Source organism: Perissodus microlepis, chromosome 10 (assembly GCF_051167445.1).
Source record: "Perissodus microlepis isolate ML-2025 ecotype Zambia chromosome 10, ASM5116744v1, whole genome shotgun sequence".
Lineage (NCBI taxonomy): Eukaryota > Metazoa > Chordata > Actinopteri > Cichliformes > Cichlidae > Perissodus > Perissodus microlepis.
The window spans coordinates 15,218,796-15,234,535 of record NC_140470.1 but is presented as its reverse complement, the minus strand read 5'-3'; the positions used below and the strand labels follow the sequence as shown (position 1 = coordinate 15,234,535).

Sequence of the window (15,740 nt, the reverse complement as noted above, 5' to 3'; positions counted from 1 at the left end):
AAGCTTATATCAAATGGCAGCATAGGATCCTAAAAGAAAAAAGAGACCAAATCCAGAGCAGGCTAATCCTTTGACAGTGTCTTTTTAATCCCTCAATACATATCTAGCACCAAGGATAATGTGTCATTAACCTGCACTGTTTAATTCTTCTTTGATGGTGTTCAGAATGCTCCCTTTGTCCTGATTCAGTTTCTATTGCATTTTTGGATTATTGTGTTTTTGTTGGCTTTCTTCGTTGTTCTTATGCTTTTAGTTTTTGATTATAGTCATGCTAAGGTTTTGATTTCACTTCATGCATTAGTTCCCATTGTTGTCTTGTTATTGTTTAGTGTTTACAGAATCGAAATCGTGTTAATGTGATTTACTGTTCCAGTGTAGGTTTTGAATCCTTGTTTTTTTCCTACTAGGCTTCAGTTCATATTTTGAGTTCCTTTTCTACTACTCACTCTTTCTCCTCTTTCTATGTTACCCAATGTATTACTTCATATATGTTTCAATTATGGTTGTTGCTAATTGTTTCTTGTATCTTGTTTTGAGTTTTACCTCTTCCTCTGTGGCTGCCTTGATTGCATTTGTGTCTACTTTCCCCACCTGTTTCCACTTCCCTTATCAATCCCATGTGTATACATAGTCCAATCCTCCCTGTTATTTCCTTTCCCTAGTGTGCCCTAGTGTGAGTTATCAGGATTCCTAGGTCCTCTGTTTTGTTATGTCTGTTTTGTTTTTTTTTTTGGGGGGGGGTGTTGTTGTTTTTTTTTTCATTTCTTGTATTTTTATGTTGAAACTGTTAGACTTTATGAGATTTTAATAAAGCTCTCTCTTTGTTTGATCTGAATTTATTTTTAGACTAAATCGTAACACCTTGGAGATTTAACTTCTTCTTCTATATAGCAAGTTGTGAAATCCACCCCTGTAATAACCAATAAGGGGCAGGGAGAAACAGGATGAACACTGTTTTGACCTGTTAGTGTTTAACTATAGAACTGTGAACTTGCACTTTGACTGAAGAAATATTTTGCTTTGTTGATGTGGTGAAGACCAGTGATTCTTCAATGATCAACCTTATTTGTGATGCAGCTTGCAGTGTCCTGGCTTTTTTGGTGGGACAGAGGTGGTGAGAACCCTGCTGCCATTTACAGTGCATGTCCACTTTCAGAGACAAGGAGCAACGTGGGCAAGAAGAGCCTTGGTTATTGATTAATACTCTGGTAATTGGTTATTGATTACTTTCAGCCTCCTTCACATTGTCTGAAGGGAATGCACTGTGCGAACATCATTTAGTTTAGGACTGAGTTCTGTTTTCTGCCAAATCTCATTTCAGGATGGACGATTTAGTATCTGAAAGTACATGTAGAGGGGTAATTGGTCAGTCCAGAACAGACGAATTGCCTCCTTCTGCTGCTCTCAGTGTTGACTCATCCTGCGGATCCTGCCTGAAAAGCATCAAGCGCTGGGTGCCTTTGGACTACAAGCATGAAATGGTTCAGCTTTTAAAACTTGCAGGTCCTGTGGTAAGACTGTGTTTAGCTGAAGCAGCTGACAAAGTTTTACCCTGTCTGTATGACTGAATCTAACGGTACTAAGGTGCTCCAATTTGAATGTGAATCTTTAAATGCTGGAACAGCTCTCTAGTTATTATTATTGTATACTGAGCAGTTTGCAGTGTAGATCACAAGTTGTCATGAATGAAGTTTGTTACTTTAACTTGGGATTCGTTTTAGACCAGTAATTCTTTTTAATGTGACACCTGTTTTATTAAAACAGTAATGAACAGGTTAATTGCTTCAAACCACTGAGGCTCACTGATAAATAATTATCCAATGGTGATAAAAGTATGATCATGATAGCACTTTAACTAAAACTGATTTCACCCTTTTACTGACCTAAGATATAGTATACTGTATGCTTTAGAGAAGTGGCTCTCAGGCTGTGTGGTGGGCCCCCTGGTGGAGGACACAATCACTGCAGGGTGGACATAGAAGACTTGGGATAAAATATGGAGTTAAACTAAGTTGAATTAATATGAATTATTTAGGGAAAATAAACCAAAAAATACCTTCCTGTTATTATGTTGACCTTTATTTTACTAAACTGATCTTTTCTTATTGTTGATGACTAATGGAAATTGTGTGGTATTAGAAAGAAGCTATGCTGTATATGTCTGTGAAGTTTGTCAGTCATCCAGGTCATCGTAGTCTATAGAGCTTGGAAAGAAAAGCTTCTGGACTTCTTTAAGTTTCTTGAAGATCTTTCACCCCTCATCTGATTGATTCTTCAGTTCTAAGAGCAACTGGTGCTTCAGGAAACTTAAAGAAGTCCAGACGCTTTTCTTTCCAAGCTCCTTGCAGCAATATACAGCACAGTAATGTATTTTTTATTTTATTTAAATGTTTTATTTCAAACTTGTGCAGTCTTACACTGATCACTTTAAACACAAGACAGATAAATAGGCTGCTCAAAAAGCAGGTGCACCAGAGAGGCAACAACAAGACAACCCTCAAAAAGCAGGTGCTGTCTCCTTATCCCTGCTGACTGATTTCTCTCTACATTTACTTTCTGTTAGGATCTTTTTCAATACAGCATAACACGCTAACCGGAGCCCATTCAGGCTGGACAAGTAGTCCAGCTCCTCCAGATAGCACATCTAATGTGGCATCACAAGAAAGCTGGCTATGTCTCAACACTGTCTCAAGAGTGTGGAAGAGATATCTGGAGTTGGGTTGTTACGCCAGAAGAGCTGGACAGAAGGAACCAGCAGGACAAGTATCTGCTCCTCTGGGCAAGAAGGAGAAAGGGTAGCACTATTAAAGCCCTAAAATAACCTCCAGTAGGTTACTCATGTACATCTTTCTGATAAAACTGTCAGAAATAGCCTCCATTAGACTGTCGTGAGGACTTGATGTTTTTTAGTGGGACACATTCACAATCAAGTAGCTCAATTAGCAGCCACAGAGGGTTCACCTCTGGTGCCCTGTTCTCTTCCAAGATACATGCATCATAATGCTTGCCAAAGCCTCTCTGACTCTTGTGTGAGCTTGCTCCCATCGATGAAGAAAATGGGTACCACTGGTGGACCTGCCAGTTCTGTCGATCTGTGGCACATGCCAATCAATCTGCATGGTGCTTGCCCCACTAAAGGATATCAGGATCTTGTGCCATGCTCATGGTTCATTTTCTGACAGTTTAGTCAGAAAGAATGCACATGAATAGCCCTGTGATGGTGATGTTGTAGGGCTCTGGCAGTGCTCCTGCTGTTCCCCTTCACACAAAGGAGCAGAAACCAGTCTTGCTGCAGGGTTGATGCCTTTCTATGGCCTTTCCTGATATCTCGTTCACACAATAGAAACTGTCCTGGGAGACACAGCAAACCTGTTTTTGACATATGGATGAGTCATCCTGGAGGAGCTGGACTACTTGTGCAACCTGAATGAGCTGCAGCTACTGTCCCCTGCTAGCAGTAGTCACAAGGACACTAAAAAAAAGCAACACTGGAGACAAATCGAATAAGGAAAGAGGAATGGTTTCTTGAAACGATTCAGAGGTCTTATTGTTACCTCTGTAGTGCATCTGCATTTTAATTTGCAAAACAGGTGAAACTCCTTCACATTGGTTTGTGCTTCCTAATCTGATGACTGATATCCCTAAAGTCTAACTGATTTTGTCTGCTAAAGTGTTCCCTTTATTTATTTTTAGCACTGTAGTAGAAAACAAACACAGTGACATTTCTTGGATGCATTGGCCGGGTATATAAAAATGTTCTAGAAGTTCCAGGTCATGCACAAAATGTAAATGAATCTAAATTAAAACACTACTCTGAACACCTTGCAATGCATCTACCATCAAATTCAATGCAATGCGATAGCAAATGTTGAATCACAGATATTTTTCAAACAATAGTCTCCACAGAAAATAAGGCACATTTACAAGTGCCCCCTCAACAGAAAATTATAACTGTGAGCAGGAAAATAGTTTTGCAGCCCAACATGTATCCACTTTTCACTGAGTGCTGTTCATTGCACAAAGCCAGAACTTGATAGATGAGGGCATTTAGTTTCCTTTGTGCAAACCTTTTGATGCCAAAAACCTGTCAAAAACCTACACCAGCAATCATAAGAACTACTTTCTAAAGAAAGGAGAAGTAGTAAAAGACATTTAGAAATACAAAGGAACTGCAGCAAAATCAAAGCATGACACATGTCAGCTGCCAGAGCAAATAAGAACTTTTTTTTTCTTATCTCAGGGCCTCTTGAATTAATGTTTCTTTTACGAATAAGAACCCAGCCAGCAACTTTATGTGTTGAATATTAAGTGTAACATTTCATTCATTTTCGGCGACGTTCATTTATCTTTTTATTGTTATAAAAACGAAAGCACTTGATTTTGTTTTTCAGTTCATTTCACAGTTGATGAGCTTCCTGATTGGCTTCGTCAGCGCGGTGTTCTGCGGTCACCTGGGAAAGACGGAGCTGGCAGGGATGATGTTAGCAATGGCAGTAAGCTATCTCGTTGCGTTTTTTGTTTCTGTTTTTTTTGCTATTGTGAAATGTTGAAAATCGCTTCAATAGCCTTTTTTGCCTTTAAATAAGTATTATACTCACGCATTCAGCTTTTCATTTGTGAGCCTGAGGTTCTTCTCTAATTTAATAAAGTTTAATTTCAATGCAGGTCATAAATATCACAAGTATTTCCATCGGCTGTGGTTTGATATCAACATTTGATACTCTCATAACCCAGGTACAATTCACTTTATTCATCTAATCGGGTCAGTCTTAAACACAGTCTGCTTTTTCAGACTTGTGGTTACCTTTTTCTTGCACCTCAGCAAATACTATGAGATTTTCCTTTTTACCATTTTGTTTTCAGACTTATGGAAGTGGTAACCTGAAGCGTGTAGGAGTGATACTCCAAAGAGGAGTTTTGATCCTCCTCTTAGCCTGTTTCCCCTGCTGGGCTCTCCTTATTAACACTCAGTCCATTTTGCTGGCTGTCAAGCAGAGCACGCAGGTTGCAAGGTGACCTTCTTACACAAATCAAACTGACATCAATGGCACATATACACTTATTACTCACAAAGTTATTCAGTATGGGTTCTGCACTTACTTACAATCTCCCCTTTTCTCTCTGCCATAAAGACTGTCGCAGCTGTATGTGAAGATCTTTATGCCGGCTCTGCCAGTGAGTTCAGCTGCCACCACGCTTTTCCCAAATGCCTTTTGTATCTCCTTCCATAATGTGTTGTATTATCAGTCTAATTAACCCCCATTCAACATGTTGGGTTCGGCAGGCTGCCTTCATGTACCATCTGCAGGGGAGGTATCTTCAGAATCAGGTGCATTTGATGACTGCAAAACACTGGTGTGAAACAAAATATTAATGAGATGTCTTGGAGTATGCAATGACATTGTTTTGTGTGTTGCTAGAGAGATATTTTTTGGGGAAAAATAGCAAAAATAACAGCAGGTGCACCAAAACCCTGTGTTTTTCATACAGTTTGCTTTGGTTCACAGGGCATCATGTGGCCCCAGGTGATATCCGGAGCCATGGGAAATGTTTTAAATGCTGTTATCAATTACATCCTCCTCAGTGTTCTGGATCTGGGGATTGCGTAAGTACACACCATCACTCCTTGCGCCCCTTAGTTAATATTTTACACTAATCAGCTTTGGAAAGCAATGTAATGTTGATTACTGATAGTCAGCTGAATGCTTAATCTGGGAACGTCTTTGTATATGCAACTTTCCTTTTCTACTTTTCTATTGCTTAACATTCAAGCGGATCCGCAGCTGCCAATGCCATCTCACAGTACTCCCTGGCTGTGTTCCTGTTTTTATGCATCTACATCAAAGGGCTGCACATACCTACATGGGATGGCAAGTTTACTAGATATACTTTTTCTTCAAATTTTCAAATTAAGTGACAGGATATCAGAGAAAGGGCAAAGCCACTCTCTTGGAACTAATACTTTGCTCCTCATTACAATTATAGTAATCAGTTGTGCATAAACTCTTTAAGGGTGTTGCTATTTAAACTGACTGGACTCCACATTACAATCATTATGGAGGATTTAGTTTGTGATGCTATTATATTTTTAAATTGTCCTCAGAGTGTACACGAAAAATACTAAAAGACAAGCCAGCAAATACTGTTGAAAAACCTATTTTTTTAAAAAGTACATTTACACCTTAATTACAGATTTGTTATTAATTTGTGGCATGATCGTTACATTAAATTACATCAGCTTTGCTGTCTGTGAACATGTACAAGCTGTTTGTTTTTTAAATCATTACTTTATTTAGTTTTTATTCCTTAATATGTGCTGACTTGAAAACTTGTCTATATATGTAAAAGTCAAATTTTTTGACATTTGGGTTTCAGTGTTTAGCTAACGTGCTTAAGCTAGCTAAAGAGCAACATAGCTGAGGTAGAAGAATTACAATTTTAAGTAATTTAGGCATATTTTTGTCCTTCAAAGCAACTGTGATACATAAAGTTCCTAAAAATTAAGGAATGCTAGCATGCTAACACACTGCTAGAAACGCCTTGTAGCATATTAGATACTGAAAGAAGTGTAATTTAAATGGCCGCACAGTGTGAAGAAGGCAAATGTGAGCATTTAGCTAAACCTTTCATACCGTCTGTTATCTTTCAGGCTGGTCTAGAGATTGCCTGCAAGAATGGGGTTCCTTCTTCCACTTGGCCCTCCCCAGTATGCTGATGTACTGTCTGGACTGGTGGTTGTATGAGATTGCAGGGTTCCTGGCTGGTGTCATCAGTGAAACAGAGTTGGGGGCTCACTCTGTAGCTTATGAAGTGAATGTTGTCGTTTTCATGGTAACTCGTTTTTTGATATAGTTATTTAAACGTTTTTTAAAGGTATGTGCAAGAGGGCTCATAACTGAGCAGCTTATTGATAATAACTGTAACACTGTGTCACTAATCCACACACACTCAAAATATATTTATGCCCAAAAAGCTGATATAAGTTATTTGATTACATGTAAATTCTCCACATAGTTTTGTTACATTATTGCAGTGTCAAATGAAATGTACTTGATTGGTATAAATTCAATCTAAGCTTCTTCTTTTTTTTTTGCTTAATGATTAATTATTTAAATATTTTTATATATTTCAGTTTCATTTTACTTAAAATTATTGATTCATGTTTATTCATGTCGTGAATAATTGTGAAAAAAAAAAGATCTTTTGCCACATTGGCGAGCCTGTATATCGAGTTTATTTTACACACATTACATAAAGTTATTGATAAATTCTAAAGTAACTAAATGATTTTCATGAGCAAAATGTTACTCTGTTACTGTGAAGTAATTGCTAACATTTGCTCTTCCACAGTTTCCTGTAGGCTTTTCTGCTGCTGCCAGTGTTAGGGTTGGAAAGGCTCTTGGTGGTGGGAACACAGAACAAGCTAAGCTGTCCAGCAAGGTCTCCCTTCTCTGTGCATGTATGAAATTATATTACTGTGGCCCAGCAGTGCCACCAGAATTTTTTCATAGGGGTGGCCTTATGGGGGGCACTAAATTATTGGGATGTCACACCAAAAACAGAATTTCCTGTTTTAGTATGCTGTTGTCAAATGAAAAATATCTCAAAAATGAGAGCAAGAAAATAATTATATGCCTAGTTAATTTCCTGAAAATGGGTACATATAAGATTTTAAAATCCATAATGATCAATTCAATTCATTGTAGAGTGTATTCCTCTCTCTTGTGCTCACATTTATTAAGATTAATACCAACATAGGAGAGTCTTCCGGGGGGGAGGGGCACTGAGGGGGTCAGAAAATTTTGGGGGGTAGCCAGTGCCCCCTTAGACCCACCCCTGCAAAGGCCTAAAAAATTCAATGAACTCTGTATACCATGCTGTATTCAAAGAGTAAAAAGTAATGTTTGTACCCACTCTTGTTACTTGTCAGTCTTATATACTTTATTGCTCGCATTTTAAAAAACGCCTTTCTTATATCCAATCCAGTGATCGTCTCATGTTTCCTTGGAGCCGGTATTGGTATAGCCAAGGATGTGATTGGTTACATATTTACCACAGAGAGGTGAGTAATACAGAGAGGTGAATAAACTTGTGTGTTTATCCTTGGTGCAGAAACTATGAGTATATGTCAGTCATTAGTAATTCATCATGTATTAACTTCAGTACTAATCCATCTGTGCTTCCTAATACACAAAAGTAAGTCATGGAGTTCCACAGGGGTCTGTAGTGATAACCAATACTTTACATTATACATGTTCCCCTTATATAATATTATTTGAATTATATTATTTGACACTGAATAACATTTTCATTGCTATGCAGCTGACATCCAGCTTAATGGCATAAAGGCCTGGGTGACCTCTCATTTCATACTTCTAAATTCAGACATAACTAAGGTTATAACCTGATATTTATTTTAGAAGGCATTTCTTTGGCTTACCTCAATGATACTGAAAAGCTACTTCATGAATGTATTACTTCTAGGCTGGACTATTTTAATTCCTTATTATCAGCTTGCTTTAAAAGCTCCCTGAATAACCTTCAGTTGATAAAGAATGTTCCAGCAAGAATACTAACTGATACTAGAAAGGGGGACAATATTTCTCCTATATTAGCTTCTCTTTATTGGGTTACTTGTGGCTGAAGGTAAAATAAGGTAAAATGGGAGGTGGAGCCTTCTGCTTTCAGAGTCCTGTTCTGTGGAACCAGCTCCCAGTTTGGATCAGATGGATCAGATGACCCTGAGCTATCCATTAATTACACTGCAATACGACTAGGCTACTGGGGGGTTCCCGTGATGCACTGACCATGTGCTTTGTGCTTATATACCACTCTGCATTCAATCAATAATAATTATGGAACTGGCTTTTTTTAGATGCGTGTCTTGTCCTGATTCTCTCTGCTGTCTTCTCATTCTCTTCACCCTCGACAGCACAGCAGACAGTTCTGCTGGAGGTTTCTTCCTGTTAAATGGGAGTTTGTTCCCTTCCCAGCTTCAGCCACTTGCTTGCTCATAATGGGTCATGTGATTGGGGTTGGAGTTTTTTTCTACTGTTGTGGGATATTTACATTACAATATGAAATACCTTGAGGAGACTGTTGTTGTGAATTGGCACTATATAAATGAAACTCAATCTAATTAAATTGGCTTACTCCTACTTACTCCTCTATTTCAGAGACATTATACAGAGGGTGGCTAATATCATGAAGATATGCAGTTTCCTCCATGTTGCTGAGGCTATTGCGGTGAGATCCTTCCCAGTTCAAAAACGCTTTTTCCCTCTGCTGAGCAAAATCAACCTGATGTGTTGACAGAAATTTTTTATTTGCTTTTTTACCTCCACAGGGTGTGTCAGGAAGCATTGTCAGGGGGGCAGGGAAGCAGAAGATTGGTGCGCTGTGCAGCTTGGTGGGATACTACCTCATTGGGTTCCCGATTGGAGTATCTTTAATGTTCCCTGTGAAAATGGGAATTTTTGGTTAATGTCAACAATATATTTTTGCAGCATATACAAAAGATAGTTAAATTATATTTACACTAACAACTAACTGATTACTTTCTATCTCTGTTGCAGGGCTTTGGACTGGGTTTTTAGTTAGTGCTTCTTTACAGTCCATGTTTTTTATAGCTTTCCTGTGTAAACTAAACTGGACAAAAGCCACTGAGGAGGTGAGTAAGTCCTGTGTGAGGAAGAGGAAGATACAGTCATGTAAAAAAGAACATGTTAAGTCCCGTGAAAAAAGCTTCCAGAGCCACTTTTAGTAGCAAGAACTAGAAGTAATATTTTTCTATATGACTTTATCAGAAGGAGTTTCAGTCTCTCATGTTGTTGTGGAGGAATTTCTTTATGACAGTGCTCCAGTTTGTTGAGACTTGCTGGTATTTGTGTATGTACAGTTCTCTTAGGGTCCCACCAAATTTCATTTTCAATCAGTCTGAGGTCTGGACTTTGACTGGGTCACTCCAACACCTTGATTCGGATTTCGTTTTTTTTTTTTGTTTGTTTGTTTTTTTCCCTTTCTGTTGTAGATCTGCTGCTGTGCTTGGGATCATTGATGGCCTTACAGTTGACTCCAGAATACAGAGTTCATAGTTCTATCAATGACTGCAATGTGCCCAGATCCTATAGCTACAAAAGAAGCCTCTTCAATTACCCCTTCACCACTGTGCGTGACAGTTGGTATGAGGTCCCAGAAAGTTGATCCTTTTCATCTGGATGTAGTGTTTTAAGTGGGAGAAGCCATTTTGTTAGTCATCCAAATGACCCCTTCAGCCTCACGTGGCTGCAGGTTTCCCCAACTAACACCACTGACCAACACTGGGCCACGAGCACAGTTTCCTAATCATTAACATGCAAATTGTCAAGACCATTGCTTAATGGCCATTCACAGAGAATTAGGGAATGACTAGAAAAACAGCATTGTAAGATTGTGAAATAGACTGACACATGAAGGATGACCAAAGTTCTTTGCTTAGGCAGTGGTTGTCCTTCTTCTCTTCTGGAATGTGTGGAGCATTCTTTAGGGGACTTCCCAGCTTTCACAACATGTCCAGCTGGAATAACCACATTCACTCAGGGCCTTTCTGATATGATGTTCCTCTGCTTTCAAGATGAGATGAGAGCATTTTTCTCCAAAAGAGAGACGTTTTTGTGCTTTGTTCAGATACAGCTTTACAAACCTAAGCTGTGCTGCTATGTTGTTATTACAGAGATTCTTCTGAGAACCTTTCCAAAGAAGCCATGTTTGTTCAGCGTTTTTCTCAGTGTTCTGAGGCCTGTGTAGTCAGAGACGTAGCTTATGCGTTTTGGGCATTTTCTCTTTCGTGTGAATGTAAGAAATGTAGTTAATGTAATGTTAACACGATCTATGTAAAATCTGGGATCTGTGTTCTTTTTAAAATACTTATTTTTTTTCTTGTTTTTTAATATCTCTGAATAGGCACTTGTAAGAGCAGGAGTCCAAATTACAGAGAGGAATACTAATGGTAAGCAAAAAAAAATTTCCTTCAGTAGCTTTTGGTCATTTTTCTGGGAAATAAGATTACCATGATTTTAAAGTTTCCCTCATCTCCCTGGACCCAAGGGAAAAATGCATAACGACCAGCCAATCCAGTTCTGCGATTCCAGTAGAAGAAAGGCCAGAGCCACTCAATTCAGATGAGAGGGCCTTGGGCGCCATGGCCTTATCCACCAGGCAGCTGGTGTTACGGCGTGGTGCCACTGTGCTGCTAATGTTCGTCATCCTTGCTGCTGGAGTTATCATCAGCGAGATTCTCATCAGACGCCTTGAAAAGTGATTGAATGATGTGTGCAGCACAAAACAAACAAACAAGTCTGCCTTTAGGAGTATATGTGACATGTATCATAGTAAAGCACATCTTATAAACCAGCTTAATATTTATCACAGGATGCTGTGAAGTTCTGTCTGCACCCACAATATGAAGTAATTAGGATGACTGTGAAGACTGTGAATTGCCCCATCTCAACTAATTCATCATTTAAAATATTCAGTCCAACTTTTACACAATTTTAGGCCATTTTGTTTTCTGCACTTAGTGCATGAGATGGCAAATAATAATTTCAGTAATCAGTAATTACTGAGCTTTCTAAAAGTCAAACACGCTTCTTGGGGCTGAATTATAGCTTCATTTCCTGACATTACTGCACAATCCAAATGTCTTTAAAGCCACAGAATATTATCTGCTTGCCATTTCAGTAGTAGTATTTGAGGTCAGTTTTCTAGCTCTTTCTAGATCTAATTTAATCCATAGTCGGAAAAATATAGTAAAAAATAGGGCTTAACTGAATGAAAAGCCAAACTGAAAATAGTTACTGTATAGACAAGACGTTCTTTTTTATAGGAACATGCTGTGTAAGCTGAGCACCAATCGAGACTGTGAAATAAATAAAAATTTCCCATCCTACAATTCATAGCCTGAATTGGTGCCGCAATTAGAACCTAACATGATTAAAGGTTATATTTAGGCTACAGCACATCTGTGGAAGGGTGCTTTCATCATCAAAAGACAGAAATGCTACTCTCTTGCTCGGTTTATCTTGCGTTCCTTTGATCTGTGTTGCCAAATTTGATGATAATGAAAGGCCTATATGTGCTCACTGTAACATGCTGGCTGGATAAAGACATGTCACCCTGAGCAAATCAACCACCTGTTCCCTCTGCCCGAGCAGATAACCAGCTCACAGCTGAAGCCTGCTCATAAATAAAGGATTCAACCTGCTTAACAATGAACAGTCAACCATGTGGGATTTTGGCATGTATATGTGGTGTTTGTACACAGCTATTAATTAAATAAATTGACTGTCTGTCTGTAATATCTAAGGTTAGCCTGGAATCAGTTAGCGCAAAGGCTAGAAAGAGGAATCACTGCTCAAAGATAACAAAATCTGCATTTAAATACCTCTAAAGCTCCCTATCTACTCAATTGTGACCAGTGACTATACCAGAGCCTGGCTCCTACTTGTACAGTCTGTCCTAAAGCAAAGACATGCTATTGTGTTTGGGCCAGATTTTAATTAATTCTTTTTTTGGAGCAAGTCAAGAACAAGTAAATAAGAAATCTGATTTTTATTTGATTTTAATCTGAACTCAACCAGCATGAGAAGTTCCCAAATTACACTCATAACATGTTAAGTGAATAGAAAACTGGGGAACAGGTTTTGGTTGCTCTAGCTTTATTTTTGCTCCACAGATGTAAATCTTTTTCTCATCAAGCAGATTTCCCTACTACATTACTTTTATTTTACTTGTGCTAATGCTAAACCTTGATGTTAAGCAGCTAATGGACGGTCACACAAGACCCTGCACTTGCTACAGCTTGATGTTTGCAACAGTACGGTTAAAAAAAAACTTGCATATTAATTTATCGTTATTCAACATGTAAATCAGGTTTGATTCATACAAGGTTACATCGTCATCTGAGCTTCAGTCTTGCTCATCAGTGGAGATATTGCCACAGGCTCCTCACAGAGACCATAATCTTGGTCTGCTCACCTCCAGAGACTGCAATCAGTAACACGCTGCGGCGTCATTAACAAGTGAAAAGTGACTGTCTAAAGATTTGCTGTTAGTATCTTTAGACTGCAACTTAGTCTCTTTACGAGTCTCATAATAACTTTTCAGGTGTTGTAACCACAAAGCACAATAATATTCTTGAATCTCAGTTAAATTATGACTCCAATTAATGCAACAATATAAAGCCGGGACAGAGTTTAAATGTTCAAATTTAAATGGAAATAAATAGAAATAGTATTAAATGTTGAAACGAACACATTTTCTTGCTTGTTTTTTGTTTTTTAAGAAATACATTCTCGTTTTAAACTCGATGCCAGTTCGCATGCTTTAAAATAGTTGGGATGGGGGCATGTATCCCATTATGTGGCTATACATGTACTTTTAAACTACACTTTTGATAACTGAGGAAGCCAGCAGCTGTAGCTTTGAAAGCAAAATGATTTTGTGTTGTTGCTTGGAATTTCATCTCCACAGCAATTCGGGGACTCCTTTGTTGTATTTTTCATTTCATAATGTACAAAATGTTTCAAGGGGAGACAGCTTTGGACTGCAGGCAGGGCCATTTATCACCTGCACTAGTTTGCCATAGTGGTCTCCTTGGTCTACCTGCATAATGTTGTCTGGCACTGTCTCACAGACACAAGCAAGGCTTTCTTAAAAAAAGACATCATCTGCAGGACAACAAGTGCTGTTCCAAAACCTGCATATACAGTACAGTGTTGTGCATAAGTCTTGAAGCACCTCTCATTACTTTATATTTTGTTTTCAAGGAACCAGACGTTCTCCTAGTTTGTGGTGTTTAAATATAAATCGTTTCCCAGGCTTTATGAAAGTCTTTTACTGTTTTTCTTTGGATATTGTCTGCTTTTCCATTCATTTTCATTCCAGTCCTTATGTTCACCATTTTCAGAGGTTTTGTTTGTTTTTCTTAAGGCACTTAACACTATGAATCATTCAAGCACAAAAACTAACAAGAAAGGCATCTATATCAAGGGACAAACTGGTACATTGGACAACTTAGCAAAGAGAAACATTTAAATTGGCACTTTGTTACAAGCAGCCTGTCAAAAAAAACACATAATTTGTTCTTGTATGTTCGAACAACGGTATGACAAATGCCAAGGATAACACAAAGATAACAGTAAGTATTTTATGTGCACTAACAAGGTGATTCTCAAAGAGGTAAAAAGCACGGTTTGTTGTACTTAAAATATTTGAGTAATGGGAAAAAGTGGAGGAAAAAATAAGTAGTGGCCAATATAGAAAAACTATCACAGCAGATGAACAGCACCTGATAGTCATGTCCTCGGATATGCCAAATTTCATAAGAACTTGACTGAAAATCAGGAGAAACAGGTTTGATGGAGTGATAAATCCAAATTTGAAATTTCAAATGCTTGTCAGTATGAAGTCAGGATACAGGAATCTGGAAAGCATCTGATTGGCAGCAGCTTTATTTTTCAGTATGACAATGATCCCAAATGCAGTAAAAGCATACTGCATTGAACTACACACTGGAAGAGTCATGGATTGGCCTCCCCAGAGCCTGAAACTCAATGTTATTGAAGCAGTGTGGTGTCATCGTGGCAGAGAATGAAATAAAAGGCAGCCAACAACCAACGAAGAACTTTGAATGTCCTTCGAGAAACCTGGAAGTATTCCTGAATACTACTTAAAGAAATTACAAGAAAGTTTTGCTAAGAGAGTTCAGGCTATCTTGAAGAATACAGGTAGTCATACCAAATATTACCAAATTGACTTGTACAAACTCTGTTTTTTATATACTGTCTTTCAATGTGTGTTTGGATATGTCAGTAAATCTCTCCACCTGTTTCCAATATTCCTAACAAAATTTAATGAAATGAGCGTCTCAGAACTTTTGCACAGTACTGCAGTTATGAGCATTCATTCACCCCGATGCCCTCCTGGATATTGATACTCTTCTATTTTCTTTTTTCTTATTTTCTTTTATTTGCAAACAAACCATAATCAGTGACAATGACTTTTTTTTTGCTGTGTTATTTTTAGTCTTTTTCTCTGGGATTCTCTTTTCATACCCAGTCCTGTCACTAATTAACCTGATTACCTGTGCGATTTGTCCCCATGATTACACAATTTTCTAGTCTTATTTTGTGTAGAGTGCATATCAGATAAGCTCTATTCAATACTGCCACTCTTTTGAATACTTCATTGGTGCTGCTTGTGGATGAAGGCTGTTAGGTTTTGTATTGTTGATTGTCATTTATGCTTAGAAATATCTACTTATATATGCTTAGAGTTTTATAATTAGTTGTAGATTGGTAGAGGTTTGATCCTTGATAGTCTGCAAACTTTGTGTGCATTAGAGAGCACTCTGGGAGCATGGGAGAGGTTGTACCTTCTCTTATTGTTTTATGGTAGGATAAACGTGGCTATATCTGTTTTAGGCTAAGTGCCTTTTGTTTAGATGAACTGCTGGACTTCCAGACCAGCAGGTTTAGGGAAGTCGTTTATGGGGTCACACTCTGACCACCCCCCCCCCACACACACACACACACACACACACACACTGTCATATGTTAATGAACCTATGCATATTCATGTAACCTCAATAAAAGAGCAGTGTTACGGGGGAGCAGATGAGAGCAAGGAAGCGAAGGAACGGCGTTTGTCCGGTTCTCTCCCGTGCACGAGAAACATGAAGAACTTTGCCTACTTCGTGTCTT

General features: G+C 38.4%; 1 protein-coding gene across 1 annotated transcript; it reads left to right on the top strand.

Moving 5' to 3' along the window:
• The first annotated feature begins 1,322 nt into the window (after nt 1–1,322).
• On the top strand, nt 1,323–12,804 carry LOC146379100 (multidrug and toxin extrusion protein 1-like). The gene is made up of 16 exons (XM_084941258.1): nt 1,323–1,511; nt 4,392–4,493; nt 4,666–4,734; nt 4,864–5,012; nt 5,133–5,175; nt 5,285–5,329; nt 5,508–5,605; nt 5,773–5,870; nt 6,650–6,831; nt 7,351–7,459; nt 7,987–8,062; nt 9,177–9,246; nt 9,347–9,479; nt 9,576–9,670; nt 10,942–10,987; nt 11,130–12,804. The coding sequence occupies exons 1-16, from the start codon at nt 1,323–1,325 to the stop codon at nt 11,297–11,299; spliced, it is 1,674 nt and encodes a 557-aa protein (XP_084797384.1). The 3' UTR covers nt 11,300–12,804.
• Nucleotides 12,805–15,740: the final 2,936 nt, after the last annotated feature.